The following is an 18,447-nucleotide window of genomic DNA, read 5'->3' as shown; positions in this document are numbered from 1 at the left end:
AAAAAAGGGGGGGGAAGGGGAAAAAAAAGGGGGGGGAAGGGGGGAAAAAAGGGGGGGAAGGGGGGAAAAAGGGGGGGGAAGGGGGGAAAAAGGGGGGGGAAGGGGGGAAAAAGGGGGGGGAAGGGGGGAAAAAGGGGGGGGAAGGGGGGGAAAAAAGGGGGGGAAGGGGGGGAAAAAAGGGGGGGAAGGGGGGGAAAAAAGGGGGGGGAAGGCAAAAAAAAAAGGGGGGAAGGGAGGAGAAAGGGGGGGGGGAAGGGGGGGGGGGGGGAGGGGAGGGGGAAAGGGGGAAGTTTGACCCGGCGGAAGGAGCGCGGTGCCTGGCCAAGCGCTGAGGTGAGGCGGCGCTGAGGCGCGCGGCAGCGGAGGCGCGCGGGGCAGCGCGCGGTGCGGCGCGGGTCCCCTCCCGGCGTTAGTTTCCGCTCTATGTGCCGCCAATGGCACAAAGCCGCAGCTGAAGCGGGGCCCCCTTCGCCTTTCATCCGCGCGCCGAGAGCGCTCGCGTCGCCCGGGCAACCCGCGGCCACGTGACCAGCACCTGCTCCGCTGGCTGGCGGCCACCGACTGCAGCCATCTGCTTCCCTCAATCAGCGCCCGGCGCTGCCGGCACCTGCGCGGCCGCGTCCTGCGCGACACCCCCCACTCCCCCCGGCTCCCCTCCTCACACACACCCGCCCCTCCGCCTTTTATCAAATGACCGCGAAACCGCTTCCAAATAAACCCCACCGAACATAAAAAGAAAAAAATAAGCCCCCTAACTTTACGTATTGCTCGAATTTGTTTAAATCAAAGGTGAGCCTGTCAGGGGAGCTGGACGGCCGCCAGGTGAAGTGAGCTGACAGGCTGGCGCTTCTCGCCCCCGACCCCTTGTAAATCGGAGCGAGGCGCGCAATTAAGTTCAGCGGTCGTCGCACCGCCGCCTGTGAAGCGCAGGCTTAAAGTCGGGGGGGACGGCGTGGCCGAGGTTTGATAAAATATCGATCTGCTCAGAGGCCAGAAAGCGCTAACGAGACCCTGCCTGCCCCGAGCGGACCTGCCGCCACCTCGCCCAGGCACACACAAAGGCCCCGGCAGGTCCACCCCGACAAAGGTTTCTTCTCTGTAGCACCTTTCCCTGCTCGCGGTGGCAGCGACTCACACTTAAGAGTATTTAACGACCTCAGTATCTACCCCCGAGCCCTGCCTCGGCATATCGAGTCAGCCCCAGTAACGGAGACACGGACCGAGCGATTCCCAGTCGCAAATCTCACCCCTTGCCAGGCCAGTTAAAAACAGACACATGAAACAGCCGCGGAACAAAGCCTGTGCGCAGCTCCGCCGGAATCTTAAGTTCTAAACTCAGCAGAAGAATCACTGTTTTAAAATGCACAGCTACAGTTTCTTTCAAGGCAAGAAAAGCAGGTGAAGTACAAATAAACTACAGAAGAACAGTGCCAAGGCTTCCCAGTGCATCATGCACCCAGGAGCTTCACCTGGTCAGCGGGAGCCTCAGCTCCCTCAAATTGCCAGCAACTGTTGTTCCTCTCAGTCTTCCCACAGAGCCAGCGTGATCTGTTCCTAACAATTAAATGCACCTGCTCAGCCTTTCCACTTTCCAGCAGATCATACACTTGTGCAATTCAGGAATGGTGTTAGCCCGGACCAGAATTACCCTTCTGCATGTAAGTATAGGTAGCAAAGCCCCCTTCTTAGAAACTTAGACACCGTTAGCATCTGTGTATCAATACTCAAGCTCTGGATACACATCTGACAGTACTTGCCAAATCTGGCAACAAGGAAGGCAAGCTGTAATATACACATTTAGACAACTCTCTCTCATATTTGTTTTTACGTATGCCTGAATACAAAATTTAGCCAAGTCCCACTAGAGGCAAGATGACATCCAGTCCCAAAACTAGAAATCTGAGAGAAAATAAAGTAGTATTTGCCACACATAAAACGCTAAAATATTTTAAAACTGTCAGTTAAAACTAGTCCTTCTATTAAAGTGACACAAACACAGACATTTCAGATCAGATGTTTTACAATCTCACTGCCCAATACCACTTTCTGGTTGCATCCTCTTATCACCAGATACCGCACAGCACGCTGACTGAAGGGGATCAGTAAGAAGACAACCTGCAGACGGTCAGATGAGTGAACAACATGAAGGAAAACAGGCCAAAGAGGAAAATAGTAAGAAGGATAACTGAAAATAAAGCTTTAATTAAAATTTGACAAGTATCCTAACTCTGACAGTGTGTTCTGTGTCAGCTAGTCAAGCAGCCACCTACAGAGCTGGGTCAAAATCCAGGAATTTGTCCGGGCCAAAGCATCTGACTCAAAAATACCTCAAAAAGCATGGCATGCTTCACAGGATTAAGTGGGAAAGTAATCAGCCTGCATGTTTACATTGTTCAACTACTTCATCGGATCTAGGTAACTGACAGATATGTTTATCACTAAGTTATGATGGCTATCAGGATTTGGATGATGCTTTTTTCTGTAATTTAAACATCTAAAATAAGTCAGACAGACTATAGATTCCTATTTTACTGTTTGGGAACATTATCCTGTGACAAATTCATTACTGGAACCTGGCTTAAAAAATATGTTACACATCCGCTGGGGTCCATCAAAAGCAAAAAAAAAAAGTAACCCCACCATCTCAAAACATTAAACCTGTCAGACTTTCTGTACTGCCTTACCTGAGGAAAATAATAATTATTTTTTAAAGCTCCTATTGTAATCAAAACTTTTTTTAAACCAGTTTTTATTTGCCACAAAAGTAGGAAAAACAATAGGACAACAAGTTTTTTCCCCACCCTGAAAACTCAGCCAAACCACTAAGAAGTACAGTTTGGTCCCAGCGAAGCCTGCAAGGCTCGCCTGCAGCAAAGGGAGAGGTAAATATCTGGCAGCTGGGCAGGTTCAGAAGGCAGATGAGGACAGGTGTGAACAGGAACAGCCCCAGTGGACGCGCACATGGAAATCTCGCACGGTTTCCTGTTCTCTCCCACAGGCACCCCCTTCCTGCCTTGCTCAGGATGATCGGTGCTCGGGAGTGGAAACCACCACCACAGCCTCAGGACCTCTCTTCCTGTCCTCCAGCTCCCCAGGGCGCTGTGTCCTGCTGCCGGCACCGCAGCCTCTTCCCGCTCCCACACCCGGGAGCCGCCCCTTTCCGATACAGCAAACAGGGAATCTGTGCACCAAAATACTCTGTCTCTGCCTCCCTCCAGAAGAGGTAATGACACTCACAGCTGGCACTCCCCTTGAGAGCAGCAAGCCACGCGCCCCACTCTGCATCCCACGCTGCTGCAGCATGAGTGGGAAGGACAAAGAGTTTCCCCTGCCACAGGGAGGGGAGGAAGCAGATAAGAGCAGACCTGCAAAACACAGTACACTGCTTCCAAGAGATGGGAAGAGGGACGAGCTCCTGCAAAGAGCTATTTGGCCCTCACAGATAGTTACTGCTTCTCCCACCATAATCAGCGGCTGCTCTCTAGGGTTTCATAGGAAGCAGCAGGAAAGATATCAGCTGTGCTGCAGCCTGATCTTCTCAAACAGGTGGTCCCAATCTCCTCCAGGGACAGGCACAGGAGGAACAGACATCTGAGCCATGACTTGGCAGTTCAGTAGGACTACTTGCCTGTCCATCTACTTTTGGAAAAAACTGCTTTGCATGTGCCTGAAGCTGGCTCCCTAACATTAAGAGTCCACATGATACTGAGCACCCACACTATTTAATGAAAAAACCTTCATTTGTGATCCTAAGTATACCTACACTTTGCTTTCAAACCTGACTGGTTTGGTCCACAATAGATTTGTTTTGCAATTTTTTTTTCCCAGCTACCACTGTATTTGTCTTTCTGTATTGGCAGGATTGGGTTAATATCCATTACAAGTGTAATAGTACAATGTTAATGTGTGATCTTTCTTTCAAAATCACCAGTATAACAGCAGCCCGCGTGGGTGTGTTTTCTTTCTTTCTAAGATGCCATGGGACACACAATTCAAACAAGCATGAAATTAATCAGCATCTTCCATTCTCTAATCTGACTGCTGTCCCTCACATGAAGGTGCATTTCAGTGTGGCAGGCTGCTCATTTTGTCACAATTTACACCAAAGACAAAAGACATGCGAAGGATAAAATTTCTGGGGTTTTGCTGTTGTTTGTTTAAGAAAAGGATTACATTGTTAGTCAAAATTGGAACTGAAATGACAGGGTTAAATTCCGAGTGACAATAAATTACACAGTTAAGATACTTCAGTACTACCTTTTTATCTATGTGTATACTCTAATACAGCCTGTGTCAAAATTAACTATCATGGACTTGTTATATGCTCTGTCCAAGAAACTGTTGCTCTTCAATAAATACATTTCCTATGTCTGATTTTATTTACCTGAATTTTACATGAGTGCAAAACTCTTCTATTAAAATTGATCAGCTTATTCAGGAATGAAAACTGTTAGTTTTGCACAGCATTTAGAAATCTAAAAAAAAAAATAAAATAAAAAATCACACTACTCCTTTCAATGCTTAGAAGCAAAATACTGAGCAGTATAAGCAGTAGTAGTAAACACATGCCAGATAATAACTTTATAAAAATATTTTACTTCTACATAATTATCCATAATCTATACTAACTTGCATTAATCTCACTCATCTCAGCTACTGTAATACTTCCTTCCTAGAGTTAGCGCTACTGAAATGCTATGAGTTGAGAGATAAAATGTCTGGACTGTTGATTTATTTTAAAACTTGATTCAATGATCTATCACTGGACAGGTTCCCCAGTCTATGATATTGCCAAAGTAAGCAAATTTCTTTCACCATTTTAAAACTTGCTGGCAGCACAGCATCCCAACACAGTCTCAAGAGTTGTTCAAAGAAGTTTGACGGTGAAGCTGACAAGACCACAAAACGAGAACAAACTTGTTTTCAAGAGAGCATTTGGTAAAAAAGACACAAGCCCATTATGGGAAAAGTAGGACTTTCTCCACACATCTTAGTAAGCATAAGAAACAGCAAATGCTCTTAATGCTGCTCCGAACACATTTCTCACAGGTAAAACAACAGGGCTTAGTACTAGAATACTGCATGTCATCTAGCTACACAAGGACGAAACACGTTGCATGGGAAAGTAGATACTGACTCTCTTACAGCGAAGCAAGCAGGGATTTGTTCCTTCAAAGGAAACGTTGCTCCTTTAATCTGCGTGGCATGTCCCAAGATTCAGAGAAGACGCACAGAGAGATACTAGGATTGAGTGGACGGGACAGACCAGCTCTGAGCACCCATGTCCAGCACAGGGACCCATGCCTGGTTTTGAGGCAGACTCCTTCTAACCATTGCTTATTAAACAAAGCTTCACTGTAGTGAAGACCTTGTAAAACTGCACTAATTGAAAAGTCCCACAGTAAAAGCTTTTTTACTTCTCGGTGCAAAAATTGCTGGCAGATGCTCAATACCATGCAATATGGCTTGGTCGGCCTTTAAACCTATGAGTATAGGGAAATGGAACAAAAATGTTATTTTAGCCAATACACTATTTTGGTTTCAAAAACACATACTCTGAGATACGTAAGAGTTTTTTTACATTGTGAATTGCTACATATGGAAAGCCCATCTTTAGGACAGTCTGGAACATAACCATAGTAACTTCTGCAACAGGATAGGCTAATCAACTGTAATTTACCGAACAGTTAATAATGTTGTTCTCTTTAGGACAACATTTGATTTTACAAGCCAGTGTTTATAAATTCCTCAGGAAACACTGTCTCTACTAACACAGAAACTTCTCTTTCTTGCCAAAAGAAGCAGTAGCATCTTACTGCCCATGCCTCATTTAGCCATATAGCTGTATCAAACCAAACCAATAGTCAGTCTGGTTGAAAATATGCAAAGCTGATTCATTAACTGCAATTTTAAAACCCTAATACAAATGGATTTTGCAAACTGATTTGGATTAACCAAGTCTGGCTGTGCTTCCATCTGGAAGTTATATTTTATAACACTGGCCACATCTTGAAAAACAGATTCAGATGTTTGGAACAAATTCAGAACAGTTGTAAGAAATTCTAGGTACAAATGAAAAAAAAATTGAGCTTTAATGTCTTTTTTTCTCTCCGTTTTCTTTCAAGTAGGCATTTATAATCATGGTGTTTAGGGAGTTGAGGGGTAAGGAAAGAATCCGTGTTATTACCTGTGACGTATTTACTCATGTGTAACGGCAGTTTGTTCTTTCTCATACTACTCTGTAGCACTTTAAGCCTATTCTGATAAAGGGACACGACGCTGAGTGAAAACAGTTAAGAAACAGGGTTGAAGCATCTGGTCTATCCACAAAGATTTTCCGCTAGGAAAATTGTCTTTACATGAAACAGCAAAATGAATATAATCCCTATAGGGAGGATACATCAATATCCATATAAAAACGCCTTTTTAACAGCAGAGCTTATGGCCCATAGGTTGTGTCAGTATAAAATAGTGTCTGTAAGTGCTGTACAACTTGTAACAATGCTAAGTACCTAAATTCTTTATCTAGAGAAAAGTGTCATCAAATCTATTTACTCTAAGCCTTCATCTCTGGATTTGGTCAAACTTATATTAGTGCTGACGCAATAAATTTCTTAATACACAAACCACATACAAGGACAGATGAGAATCAGAAGAGTTAGTTTTGAAATCTAACACATCCAGACATTTTTATGCCTTGAAAAGAGAGAGGAGGGAAGGAAAAAAAAAGGGGGGGGGCGCACGTAAATCAACCTTCTGCCTTTCCACCTTGTTTAAAATAACTGTAAAGCCATAAACAGGAAAGCCAAACAAGAGAAATGTGCCCAAGTTCCTCAAAAACATGATGTTGTAGATGGTAGAACACAAATGACAAAACAAGATTTCCTCTCCACCCACGCCATTTAGCACAGATGCTCTAAAAATCCCACAAACACACTGTTTTTCTCTGATCACATATAGAAGTTTCCTGACTTACCTAGCCTTTTTGCTGGTCTTGGGTTTTGGCGTGGTATTTTTTGCTTTCTTTTCCTTTGGCTCTTTGGGGGTCTTAGGGACTTTGGGGGTCTTGGGTTCCTTCTTTTCCTTGGGTTCTTTAGGATCCTTCGGTTCTTTTTTTGCCTTAGGCTTTTTCTTTTTCTTCTTCTCTTCTTGGGAGCAATCCACTGAGTTTCTGCTTAGATTCTGGCTGTCAAGTCCCCCAGGAAAGTCTTCCTTACCAAAACCTTTACTGGGACCTTCTGCAGCAATGTGATTGTTTTTCTTTTTCTTTTTCTTCTGCTGGGGCTGCGGCTCAATTGATGGCAGATAATCATCGCTTTTCACTAGCTGGGTATTCGGTCCACTAACCTGAGTCATATCCGGCACTGGTTTCTCTAAAAAGGGTTCCGACGGAGAATGCTGAGAGAGACAAATAGAAACAAACTTGTAGATTTGCAACTTTAAAACTTTGCTCTTTTGGAGCAAGATGTTACAGAGGGAGAAAATACTAACCAGAAGATTAACCTAGTAGCGTATCCGAAACATTGTACAGTAAAACATTAGAAAAACAGAGCTTTCTGCCGTTACAACAGTAGCAAAATGACCAGAAATTCTTGATATAGCAAGGGTAAAATTACTCTAAAGCTTGTCTATAAACTGGAAGTATAGAAAATATTTACAGTCTTCAACATTTACATGCAAAAGGAAAGCAATTATTTCAGATATTTCAAAATAGTTGTTAGTAGAATGAATAACTTGTTACAAATTACTCTTTTGCACTGGAATTTCATCTTCCAGGAAAACAAACAAACAAAAAAAAAGTTGAGGTTTGTTTCTAGGCATGCAAAGGAAAATAAATATATTCACAGGCTGTATTTATAAAAAAATTAATCAAGGCAATTTACGTTGTTTCAGCTGTGACAGGAGGTATTTTTATCAGCACCTGAAGGATTAAGCCACTTTAAAATGTAATATAATGTTACATTTTACATCAAAAGATCCACAGCTCCCTACTTGTAATTGAAACAGATTTGTTCCTGCTACAGATTGGACAGAGATCTACCTTAACTGTTTGTGAACCTGTAAAAACATCCTATTTCAAAGTCTGTATAGTGTATCAGGTTTACACCAGAGTTATAAAGTACATTAAAATCTATATATAATTACACAAATGCCAAGTGCATAGCCTAAGCACACGGGATATATTTGCAACTCTTTTCCTCTTCGTGGTTCTGTGCTACACAAAGATCCAAGAGTATGCAATGAAAAAAATTTCTACCATGACTTTGCAGCATATCAAAGCTCTAACCCACTTCTCCTCATTGCCTGTCTGTGGCTATAAATGCAGAACAATGGTGATTTTTAAAAAAAAAAAGCAACAGCACAACACCCTACTGATGCTTTTCTTGTGACTGCATACACAGTCAGAGCATTTTCCCCACCCTCTTTCTCTCTCCTTTTCTCTTCCCTAAAAATTAAATTGGGATGATTCTCGGTGGAAGCGTTCTCCATTAGCCTTGGTCACAAAGGCTAGCCATTTCAGATGTTTGATCTATTGAAGCAGGAAGAAGAAGGGTTTACAGCAAATCAGAATTTTACTTCTAGGAATAGCAGTGCCTGTGTAACTGTAACGTTGTTTGTTGTTTTGTTTTCTCTACTTTTTATTCAAACTGGCCTTAGGAGAGGCAAGTGTGCAAATGAATGACTACAAACCCAACCCCTGAGCGTATGGAGAACTGATGGGTATACAGAGACCTATACTTTGGCCACCTAAATCTAAAAAAAACCAAAACCCAATGCACTTAAGATTTAGAAATAAAATTCTTAATATCATTACATGAGAAAGCAAAGGCATATGTATTTTTCCAAATATACTGCTACTCTTTTTTGAATGTAAACAAATGGAACCAGTGCAGTCATAACTATTTGTAGCATTTCTTTACGGTAGCCAAAAAACACTGTGCCCTGCTGAGTGCACTCCCAGACTCAGAAGCTATCCAAGCAGCAGAAGAAGGAAGGCTGTCAAGAGTGAAGACGACTCTCTACCGCCATTTGGCAGAGGTTTGAATGGTACAAGCAAGACACCACAGTTCTTCATGAAAGACGCCAGCACAAGAGGGAAGGCCTGAGTGATGGACTGAAGATCTGGGTCTACTTGTCTTAACCAAGGACTTCCAAGGTGACTTCTGCACATTTCTGTCCTCCACCTGTTTATTAAGATTCTCTTTAGCGCAACAGGGTCTTCGTTGCAGTGGAAACTCGGTTCTAATGCAAACCTGATACACCCATTGCATTAGCATCATATTAATCAGGCCCACCTCAAGGCAATGTCATGCTGGGCATCCTCAAGTATCAACCAACGCCTCTTCTAGAAACCTGCAGTCACCCATAACACTTATGTATCTTCATGCTGGAAAGTTCACGTAGACTGGACAACTGCATAGAAAACACTGATCCCAGGAAGTCAGTGGTGCCAATGAGCTTTGCAGTCCAATTATACATTACATAAACTAAGAGATATTTTTAAATCTTCTAATTGGTTTTGAATTTGGTTGACTGAATTAAATGTCTCAGATTCATTCTGTGACACAGAACAAAACTGTCTCCTCTACACCTCAGACCATTATGCACGTGTACTGTCTAAAACTTCTTTTTAGGTAGGAAACTACAGGAATATTACACAGATCACCTCTAATTACTTCTTATCCACAGGCTTTCAGAGCAGTACTTTTAACCTACATTTTCCTAAGGTAGTCGATATATTTCTGTATTATCTGACATTTCACTTCACGCATCCTTTGTTTTTCAGAAACCTCGAGTGCAAGTTTCACCAATGTCTTCACCAAGCTGTCCACCACATTACCCATTCCTCTTTTTAAATACTGTTCACTTGCTGTGTCTAACGTATAAGAAATCTAAGTTTTTCTTTCCATTATTTGTAAAATTTGCATTGAGCAAGTACGTTGTGTATGGCACTGCAGTGTTTGTTTGCTATATGAAGAGAGATTGTTACAACTATCAAAAAGCTTATGTAAAAGGCACAACTTTCTAAAACAAATCACAATTGGTAGTTTATTTTTCCTCCCCTTAAGCACATGAAACAGGCAAGCCAACAAATGTTGAAAACCATAAGAAATCCAGTAATGCCCTGTAAATTTAATTCTATAAAATTTTCAAGGTTGCACCTTCACTAGTGATATGACCATGTCACTGAAATCAATATGATGTTTTATACATGCTTGAGTACTCTCACTACCTTTTTCATTTAATTCAAAAAATTAATCCTTGTCTTCTTTCTAAGACTTGTGGGTTGCTTTTATTTGCTTGTTTTAGAAGTCTGAACAACGACTTCCAGCACAGTCATAAGCAAATCCAAATGTAAGGCAGACAGCTTTTTCAAGTCTCCACAATAGCAACATCAGCCCTTCATGATTTGACATTTGTGGCTTTAACGTAAGGTCTGGCCAGAAGGTAAAGGAGTAAGAATGGCAGCAATTGTTGCCACACTGTAGGACTCTCTAACTCATTCTGGAAGATGTCATCCTATGAAAATTCAGATTCTTACTACCTGAAAAAGCTTATCCACAAGAGTCATCCTCAGGCTCTAAAACAACTTAGACTACACATTAAACATTATGCATAAAAAAAATAAAAACAAAAACCAAAAAACCAACAACCTTGATGCCTTTTATTTGCAGTACCAAGTCATGTGCATTAGCAAATGTACAAATTAAAATACTATGGTTTTGTTTCATATCATCCACAGTCTCCAAAACATTAAGTTACAAAAAAGCTCACTCTGCCCTGATTAAGCTTTGGTTGTATTTCCTATTAACTGAAAATACACTACTTTTACCACATGCTACTTGCTTTGCAGCTTGGCACATCTTGTAATTCTCTTACATGTGAACTTTTAAACTGTAGCACTCTTTCAAAGAAATGGGTGTGATTAACCTTATTTTTCTAGGAAGCCTGTGCCTACACTTTTGCAATATGCTAAAGTGGTTTGTCCCTAACTGACAACCCCACATTGCTCCCTAGTGTGAAGCTGTGTAGGAGCAGCACAAATCTAGTGAGGAGCTTGGAAGCAGCTTGGAAGATGCATTTTCTTACCTCAAACCAGTTGTCTGCTCTTTCTTAAAGAGGGAGAAGAGGAAGAAGAACAGGCTTTCACTAGTAAATATTAGATTAAGCCCACCACAAGGTATTATTTCAAATAGTTCTACTTCTTGAAATCTACAAATGATTAATTCCAGTTGGAGTGTCACAATTTCTAATGAAAGGAACCCATCTTCCATTTACAACATTTTTTTTTAAAAAGTATATTACAAATTTTTACCAAAAGATTGAAAAAACTGTGTGCATACCTGACAGAAATCACTTCTCTTGCTGCTTTTAGCAATAACAAAGCCACAGTTTAGTATGTTGGTACAGAATTTAATCTTCCACAGGAAAGACGCCAGTGAAGATTAAACACAAAAAGGTATTCATCCTACTTGATATTGTAGCAGAATTATTTTTGGTATTATTTGAAATAAGGTGAAAAAGGTGCTTGAAAATATTGGTGTGTTTCCTAGACCCACATCTCTTTAAATCTTTTAGAGAAAAGCTGTTTTTGTAAACATTTAACAAAGAACAGATGGCCTGTTTTAATCATGTGAAAAAACCTGGAGCTCACATTAATACTCCTACCACCGACTACTGTGGCTACTCACCTCCCTAACCAGCAGCATGGTACAGTCTGCCGTAATACCATTTAATTTTACAATGGACATTTTCTCATCAATTCCCACTGTTTGACAGTTAATCAATGCTATTAACATGCAATATCACAATGCAGGACACTCCTAAAGATTGCAGCTTATTAGAGGAAAACAGAGATTCTTCAGGAACTCCGAGGAGTTAAAATAATCTACAGCTCAACAGGTTACCCAGTGTGGTAAATATGCTCTTGTGTACAATATCCAAGCAAATTTTAAACAAAAGTATCTTTTGAGAAATTGTTTCTGGAGTGCAAAAAAAAAAAAAAAAAAAAACACGACAACACCTCACTTTTCTGGAATTCGAACTTATTTTTAAACTTCCAAACATGTATCACCAAGATCTGAAATGTTAAAAGTGACGCTGCCTGCATTGCCCAGCTGCTTACAGGTTTAGAGCTCAGCTCGTTCTCCGCAGCCCAAAGCACAGGTAGATGTTTTGCCTCAACCCACGCCTGTTACATGGAGTAGCAAGATGGACAAGACATAGGATTAATACAGTGGGGTTTAGTGGCAAGGAGAGGGGTTAAGGAGGAGAATCCTTCAGCTGCTTGAACAAGGATTGAACCACAACCAACTGCACTTAAGCACTGGATGTAGCTGAGAGTCCCTTCCCCAGCTGAGCAGCAACTTGAGCCAATACTGAGCTTTCATTAGGAACTATGAAGCAAGAACAGCAAAGTACGCAATGTGACTCAGCTAACTTTGCGAAATTTAAACATCAGCACCAAACTAAAAACTCCCTGGTCTTATCCATAATTTAAAAAAGAACTACTGTAACCACAATTTATTTAAATTTTCTTGAACTTTGGCTTATTAACTAAGTTGTGTAACAGTAGAGCAAATGCTCAGTCACTTCCCACTGGCTCCAAAATATAAACTTCTCCAATATGATATATATACACAATGGATAATTTCACGTTAGGTAAACCTTTAGTGAATATTCTCATTTGCAGCAATTACAGTCCTATTAAATTATCACCTTCACTTTCAAAAACTTATAGCAGCAACCTGCAACTAGGAAAGTTCTTTTAAAACAGAAGACTGGCTACAGCATCGCTTCTGGAAGCGGCTCTACCTGGTGCCACAGAGATCACTCGTTTTCAATTTGTATCCTTCCTGATAGCACAGTCTCCAAAGTATTATAAGCTACCACATGTAAAATTGTTCCAAAATTATTCTTTTCAAAGGTTAATGAAAGGATTCATCATCTCTCTGGATTATTTAGATCAAACTACTCATCTTTACTATCCTCCAAACAAGTAACTTGGAAAGTTTCTGTGTCACGTCTCTACACGTTGCCTTGTCCCTGCAATTCTCAACTCGTCTCATCAACACTTGGAGCATTAGGCCTGTCTGGGTGCTCCTCCATGTGCAGCGCACTTTGGCTTTTCTAGACCAACATAAATACTTTCCAGACACTTTCTGTCTGCAAAGCTCACATTACTATTAAAAGCTTCTGAAATCACAACCAAATACTAATACCTACATTCAGCAACAGTACAGCTGTACAGTATTTTTTCCTATAGTAGCTAAAGTCCAGAAACATCCTCAAGACTACACTCACACCCATGATTCTGCTTCACTAATCACTTTTTTCTCCTTCATTGTGAATTATGATCCCCTTTCTGTGAAACTACTGCCTTAAGCTGAACATACGTATTTCTTTTTTATTTACTATACGAAAATACTCAGTACTACCTTAAAATATTTTGGGCAATATGATGCTGTTTAGAAACAACTGGTATCTCAGCACTTCAGAAACCCCTCTCAAAAAACTGTAGCTCTGAAGTGACAACTTGCATTTATAAACAAGTGTTGTGTTGTCAGTGATCTTCCCTGCAATAGAGGAAAAGGCATCCCACAAGACCAGAATGAAACAAGTCTATTTTGCAAATAGACTCCACAGGAATCTTGTAGTATAGTAAACCTTGTGCCACACTTCTACAAAACACAGATGAAAACGTATGAAAATCAAAAATTCTATTAGCACCTTCTTAGCAAGACACAATTTGGCAATTAAAAATCACTATGCATTAAAAAGTGAAGTGCTGCTGAAATACCACTTTATCTCTTAAACGAGTCTTAGAATTTTCTAAGTCTTCCTGCTCTGTTACTACTAATGAAGGCGATCTTTAAAAAACAGGTGCAACTATTAAAATGCTAATACTTGCTGATCCAAAGTTTCCTGAAAACTCTGAATCAAAACTTTAGAATTCTGATGCCAGCACCATCCTAACAGTGGAGTGGAAGTGATTAAAAGCTATCTTAATTCCCTCAGCCACCACTGCAGAAGTGCAGTCCTTGATGATTTGGTGGAGCTGATAATATCACCCAATTACTGTATATGGAAGAATAAAAACATGCTGTACAAAATACAGAGTTCCTTAATTGAGTCTCAGATACAGTATAAGAATTATTTATTGTTTGGTCAGGTACTCTGTGGAGTGACACAGATTACAAAACATGAGTGATACTCATATGGCCACCCAAAAAGCAAACATCCCATTATATTTTACAGTAATCATATGTAGCAACAGCATTTTGTGCTCATATAAAGTGAGAGATATTACTAAGCCTATGGAGTACCAGCCAGTGCAATGAGCACTGATGGTTTGTTCACAGGTCAGAAACAAGTAACTTGTCCCATAAGAGAACTCTCTGGTTGCTATCCATTGATCAGAATCGACACCAGGGTTGATGAGACAATCTCAGACAACTGCTGCCTCTACGATAACAAAGCAAGTATGCTTCATATTAGCTTTCCACTTAAGCAACTGCAATAGCTACCAGATGGATGGTATATAACAACTGATGTGGTGGGCCACAGGACAATCATTTTATTACTACTGGTTTGTTACTGATGCCTTTGTAATATATACTAGCTTAGAGCAGTACACATTACCAAGTAATATATTAGGTTGCTCCTAATGCAAGCAGGGCAGGTCCTAAATACTACATAACAGTAGCCAGGACTCTCCAATCTCCATCACCGTATAGAGTGGTGAAGGACTCTATTTTGGCAAATTTTTACTAGTGCTAGCTGTAGAGACGCATAGAAAGGGTGGGACAATTAGGTACTGAATTTGACAGGCAAAAGCCATATTGCTCATGCTGACAACCCATCTACCTCAAGTCTGCCTTCCCTGCACAGCCACGGTCAAAGGAAACCTCACTTCTGTGTACGCTCCATTATCAAGCAGTCAACATGGCAGAACCATGCCAACATGACATTTACCACAGAAGTTTTGAAGAGTTTATGCTGTGTAGTCTATAATACAGGTAGGAAAACGACAGGCAGATCAGCAAGAGTCCTACTGTAGAATGAGCCATAAGCACCTTTTTCTTAACACCTAACTTCTGCCAAGAAAGTCCTGTATTTGAACATGTGGTTATTTTCTTTTTGGGAAGTTACGTTTATGAATTACACCCAAGCACAGCTATGAAGATGCACAGAGTTTACTACAGAATTCCTTGGATTAGAGAACATCCAGGAGGTTTACCACTAGTCTTTTCCAACCTCTCTAAAACAAGGTGGTGGCTGCAGATCTCCAGGCAAGTTAGGGAAGTCACACAGTAAAGTAAAAACTCATCAGGATGAAACAGCTTCCAGAGGACCTAGTGCTTCTGCAGGAAAAGGGAAATAGGGGAAACACCTTCACATATTCAACCAAAACAATAATATTGAAACTGCTATTATTAAATACAGAAGCATCATAAAAACTGGACATTTTAGCATATATACAGGTTGAGCTGTTGCTCTTGTGCTTGCCTCCATGTTCCCCACAGCCCTCCAGCTCCACTGCGAAAGCAAAGCAGTTGCCCTAAAATAGTAAAAACACAAATGTCCTCCCTCTTGGGCATGTTTCACAGCCATGCTTTGACATCTAAGGTCCCAAGGGTAGAGGGGAAGCAAACTGCCCCGTGCAGCAGCCTCCTCCCTCTGCCAGCAGAATTCTCTCCATTCAGTTACTGAACATCAAATATGTAAAGATCCATCTTCCCTGAAGGGTAACCCGTTTCTACATCACACTGTATCACCAGTTATGATGCTCTGGTACCAACTTCAACTTCCACTTGACACTCTCTTCTCTACACAGAAAAATAAAACCTGACAAAACAGTCCTGACTTAGTGCATGAAGCACTTACAGTCTGCCCATAGTAATTAAAGAGACAAATGTCCCCTAAAATTTTGTTTTTCTACAGAAGACTTAAAGTCACCCAGAGAACCATCTTAGTAAAGACCTTACTTAGCTCACATCTACTTCTGTCAATATGTTCCTCTACCATTATCAGATCTAAACTACAGTGGCACAGAACAAACAGCATCAAGTTTATGACTAAGGAAAAAAATCAAAGACCAACATACGTGGTGCAAATGCTGCTTCTGACCGCAGACAACCAAAAAAGTTCCATTTGTGCTTTCGCTGCTGCAAGCAGCAGTAACAGCAAAAGCATTTCTATTCTGGTACTTTTTCCCCCCTGCCCTTTAACCCCAAAAGAGTTAACAGGAAACCTTATTTAACAGGTTATATATGTAGAAATATGAAGTGAAAGGTAATAAGACAGACAGGTATATGTTTATATAAGAGAGAGATACTACTAAATCCCATAACAATATAAGGTGTATATGTAAATTCAAACACGATACCTTTTTTTAAAAAACTTGTGGAACCTCTAATAAAAGTATGCTTTATCTGAATTCAGATAAAGTACATCTTCTCAAACGTTACATCAAATAAAGTGCACTTTAATCTAAGGAAGGAAAAACAATTATAGAGAGAAAAGCAGCATGTCTGGGTGGGCTTTTTGTGGTTTGGGGGGGTGGGGGTGGGGTGGTGGTTTGTTTGTTTGTTGAGTTTTTGTTTGTTTTGCTTTGTTTTTACTAGATGAAGCTGAAGACTAGCAGGCCAGAAGATTTTTATTTCTCCTGCCTGCTCTGCAGCACCTAAGGGTCAAGTAAATAGAGGCTTCAGAAATACCACCTGTTTCATGGACATCCTGTGAGCCCCAGTCTGTTGCTTGTAAGAATACAAAAATGCTTTTCAACGAATCAAAAGGACCCAACTGCACTGAAGACTGGAAGCAAGCACACTAGCAGCACAGATAAGCAGATGGGAGCAGTGTGGACAAAAGTGCATATTGCCCCAATCTATTTACTTGGCACCACTGCATGTGTCTCTATGATTTTTTTTTTTTTTTTACATTGCACCTGTGCCAGAAAGTCCTCGAACTCAGCTTTACATACTTCATGTCCATGACTACATGCCACACTTGTCTACCTGTACCATCACCACCTTTCTTCTGGGCTTGGTTATCTTCTAGTCTCCCCCTATCAGACACTAGTCACAGCCTGTTGTTTCATCCTTCTCCTGGTGAGCCACCTTTGTTTTGCCAGCACAGCTGCCCCGGGGCAGCCTCTGGCCCCTCTTCTGAGGGCATTCAAACACAAGGGTTTTCCCTGGGGCCAACCCACCCGGGGGAAAGAGTCGGCAGGCTGGGGATCTCCCACCAAACCCCTCTTGTAGAAATGCCTAAGGGCAGCAACTGAAGAGCTTTGCTGTATCTCATTGTTTTATGAAGGTATGAAGTAACCACCAACAAAATGCTTTCAAATGCATTCTTAAGTATTTCTTAGCATACGGTGTTTGTTCCAATACACTAGGAAGACTTTTGATAAGATGTAAGTTCTCGCTATCACTTTCCTAACTCCTCCCTTAGACACATAGGCCCAATATTCTTATTTTAAAAATTACCCCCACCAGATTCCAGAGTTGCTAGACACATGTTTAAGAAGTCCACATATAGCAAAACTCTATCAATCAACAGTTTAACGACAAACATGCATTAAATTACAAGGCTGGTGAAAAGGGGATGCAATTCACAGAGTCTTTACTAAGAACTTCATCACTTCTCCTATTTCTAAGTCCTCATGAAAAAAGAGCAAGTTTTCCCCAAAGCTATAAATATATGTCATGTTCTAATAGTTCAAGAAAAGGGCAATGGCCTTAGATGTTTAAGATTTCAACAGATGTGACAAAGGACTCAAACCCCTGAGTTCTTACTCCTGTCCCTAGAAAGGGAGTCCCACCATACTTTCACAATACCTTCAAGTATAATGAAACATTCCAAATTCTTCCACAATTTGCAGCAAGATATTTTTTCAGTTTCAGCAGGATATCTTGCAGATAAAGCATACCAGCTTAAGAATAAAATCAAAAGATGAAATATTTTTGATTCATTACTTGAGCTGGTGCCTTTTTAAACAAACAAAACCTACAACTTGTAGTCAAGGCTTTTCTGCAACAAATTTTTAAAAACACAGAATTCTCCAATCCCAAAGACTTCTAACATGGTAAAATATATAAGGCACCACCAAAGCAACAGAAGTTAAACCAGTCTAAAACAACCTTTTTGTTTTTTAAAATTATTTTAATCTTTAAATTTGCTAACTTATTCGAAGTAAAAGGGCCTCATCTCAGAATTTTCTCAAAAAGGCCCTATTTGTTAAATGTTTTTTTGATATTGTAAGATTATATCCACAGTAGCTCAATCATGCTGTATCTACTGTTTATGTCTACTCCAAATCTCAATGTCTTTCACTTGTTGCTGTTTCAGTTTCACAGTCCAGGTGAGCACACAATAATAGCATATACTCACAATTTAAATTATTTAAAAGTTAACATTTTGTTTTCACATTCTAAATGC

General features: G+C 40.8%; 1 protein-coding gene across 6 annotated transcripts in view; it reads right to left on the bottom strand.

Moving 5' to 3' along the window:
• Positions 1 to 18,447, bottom strand: part of CHD7 (chromodomain helicase DNA binding protein 7) — a 132,153-nt gene that overhangs the window by 51,479 nt on the left and 62,227 nt on the right. For all 6 annotated transcript variants that reach the window (XM_065053626.1, XM_065053625.1, XM_065053630.1 and 3 more), the window contains one exon: positions 6,977 to 7,398. In XM_065053626.1, the coding sequence (XP_064909698.1) occupies positions 6,977 to 7,398 (422 nt within the window). The remainder of the gene's footprint in view (positions 1 to 6,976; positions 7,399 to 18,447) is intronic.

The sequence above is a fragment of the Columba livia genome, chromosome 2, assembly GCF_036013475.1.
Source record: "Columba livia isolate bColLiv1 breed racing homer chromosome 2, bColLiv1.pat.W.v2, whole genome shotgun sequence".
NCBI lineage: Eukaryota > Metazoa > Chordata > Aves > Columbiformes > Columbidae > Columba > Columba livia.
Note: the sequence above shows the minus strand (reverse complement) of the source record. Positions and strands in the feature narration are given on the sequence as shown.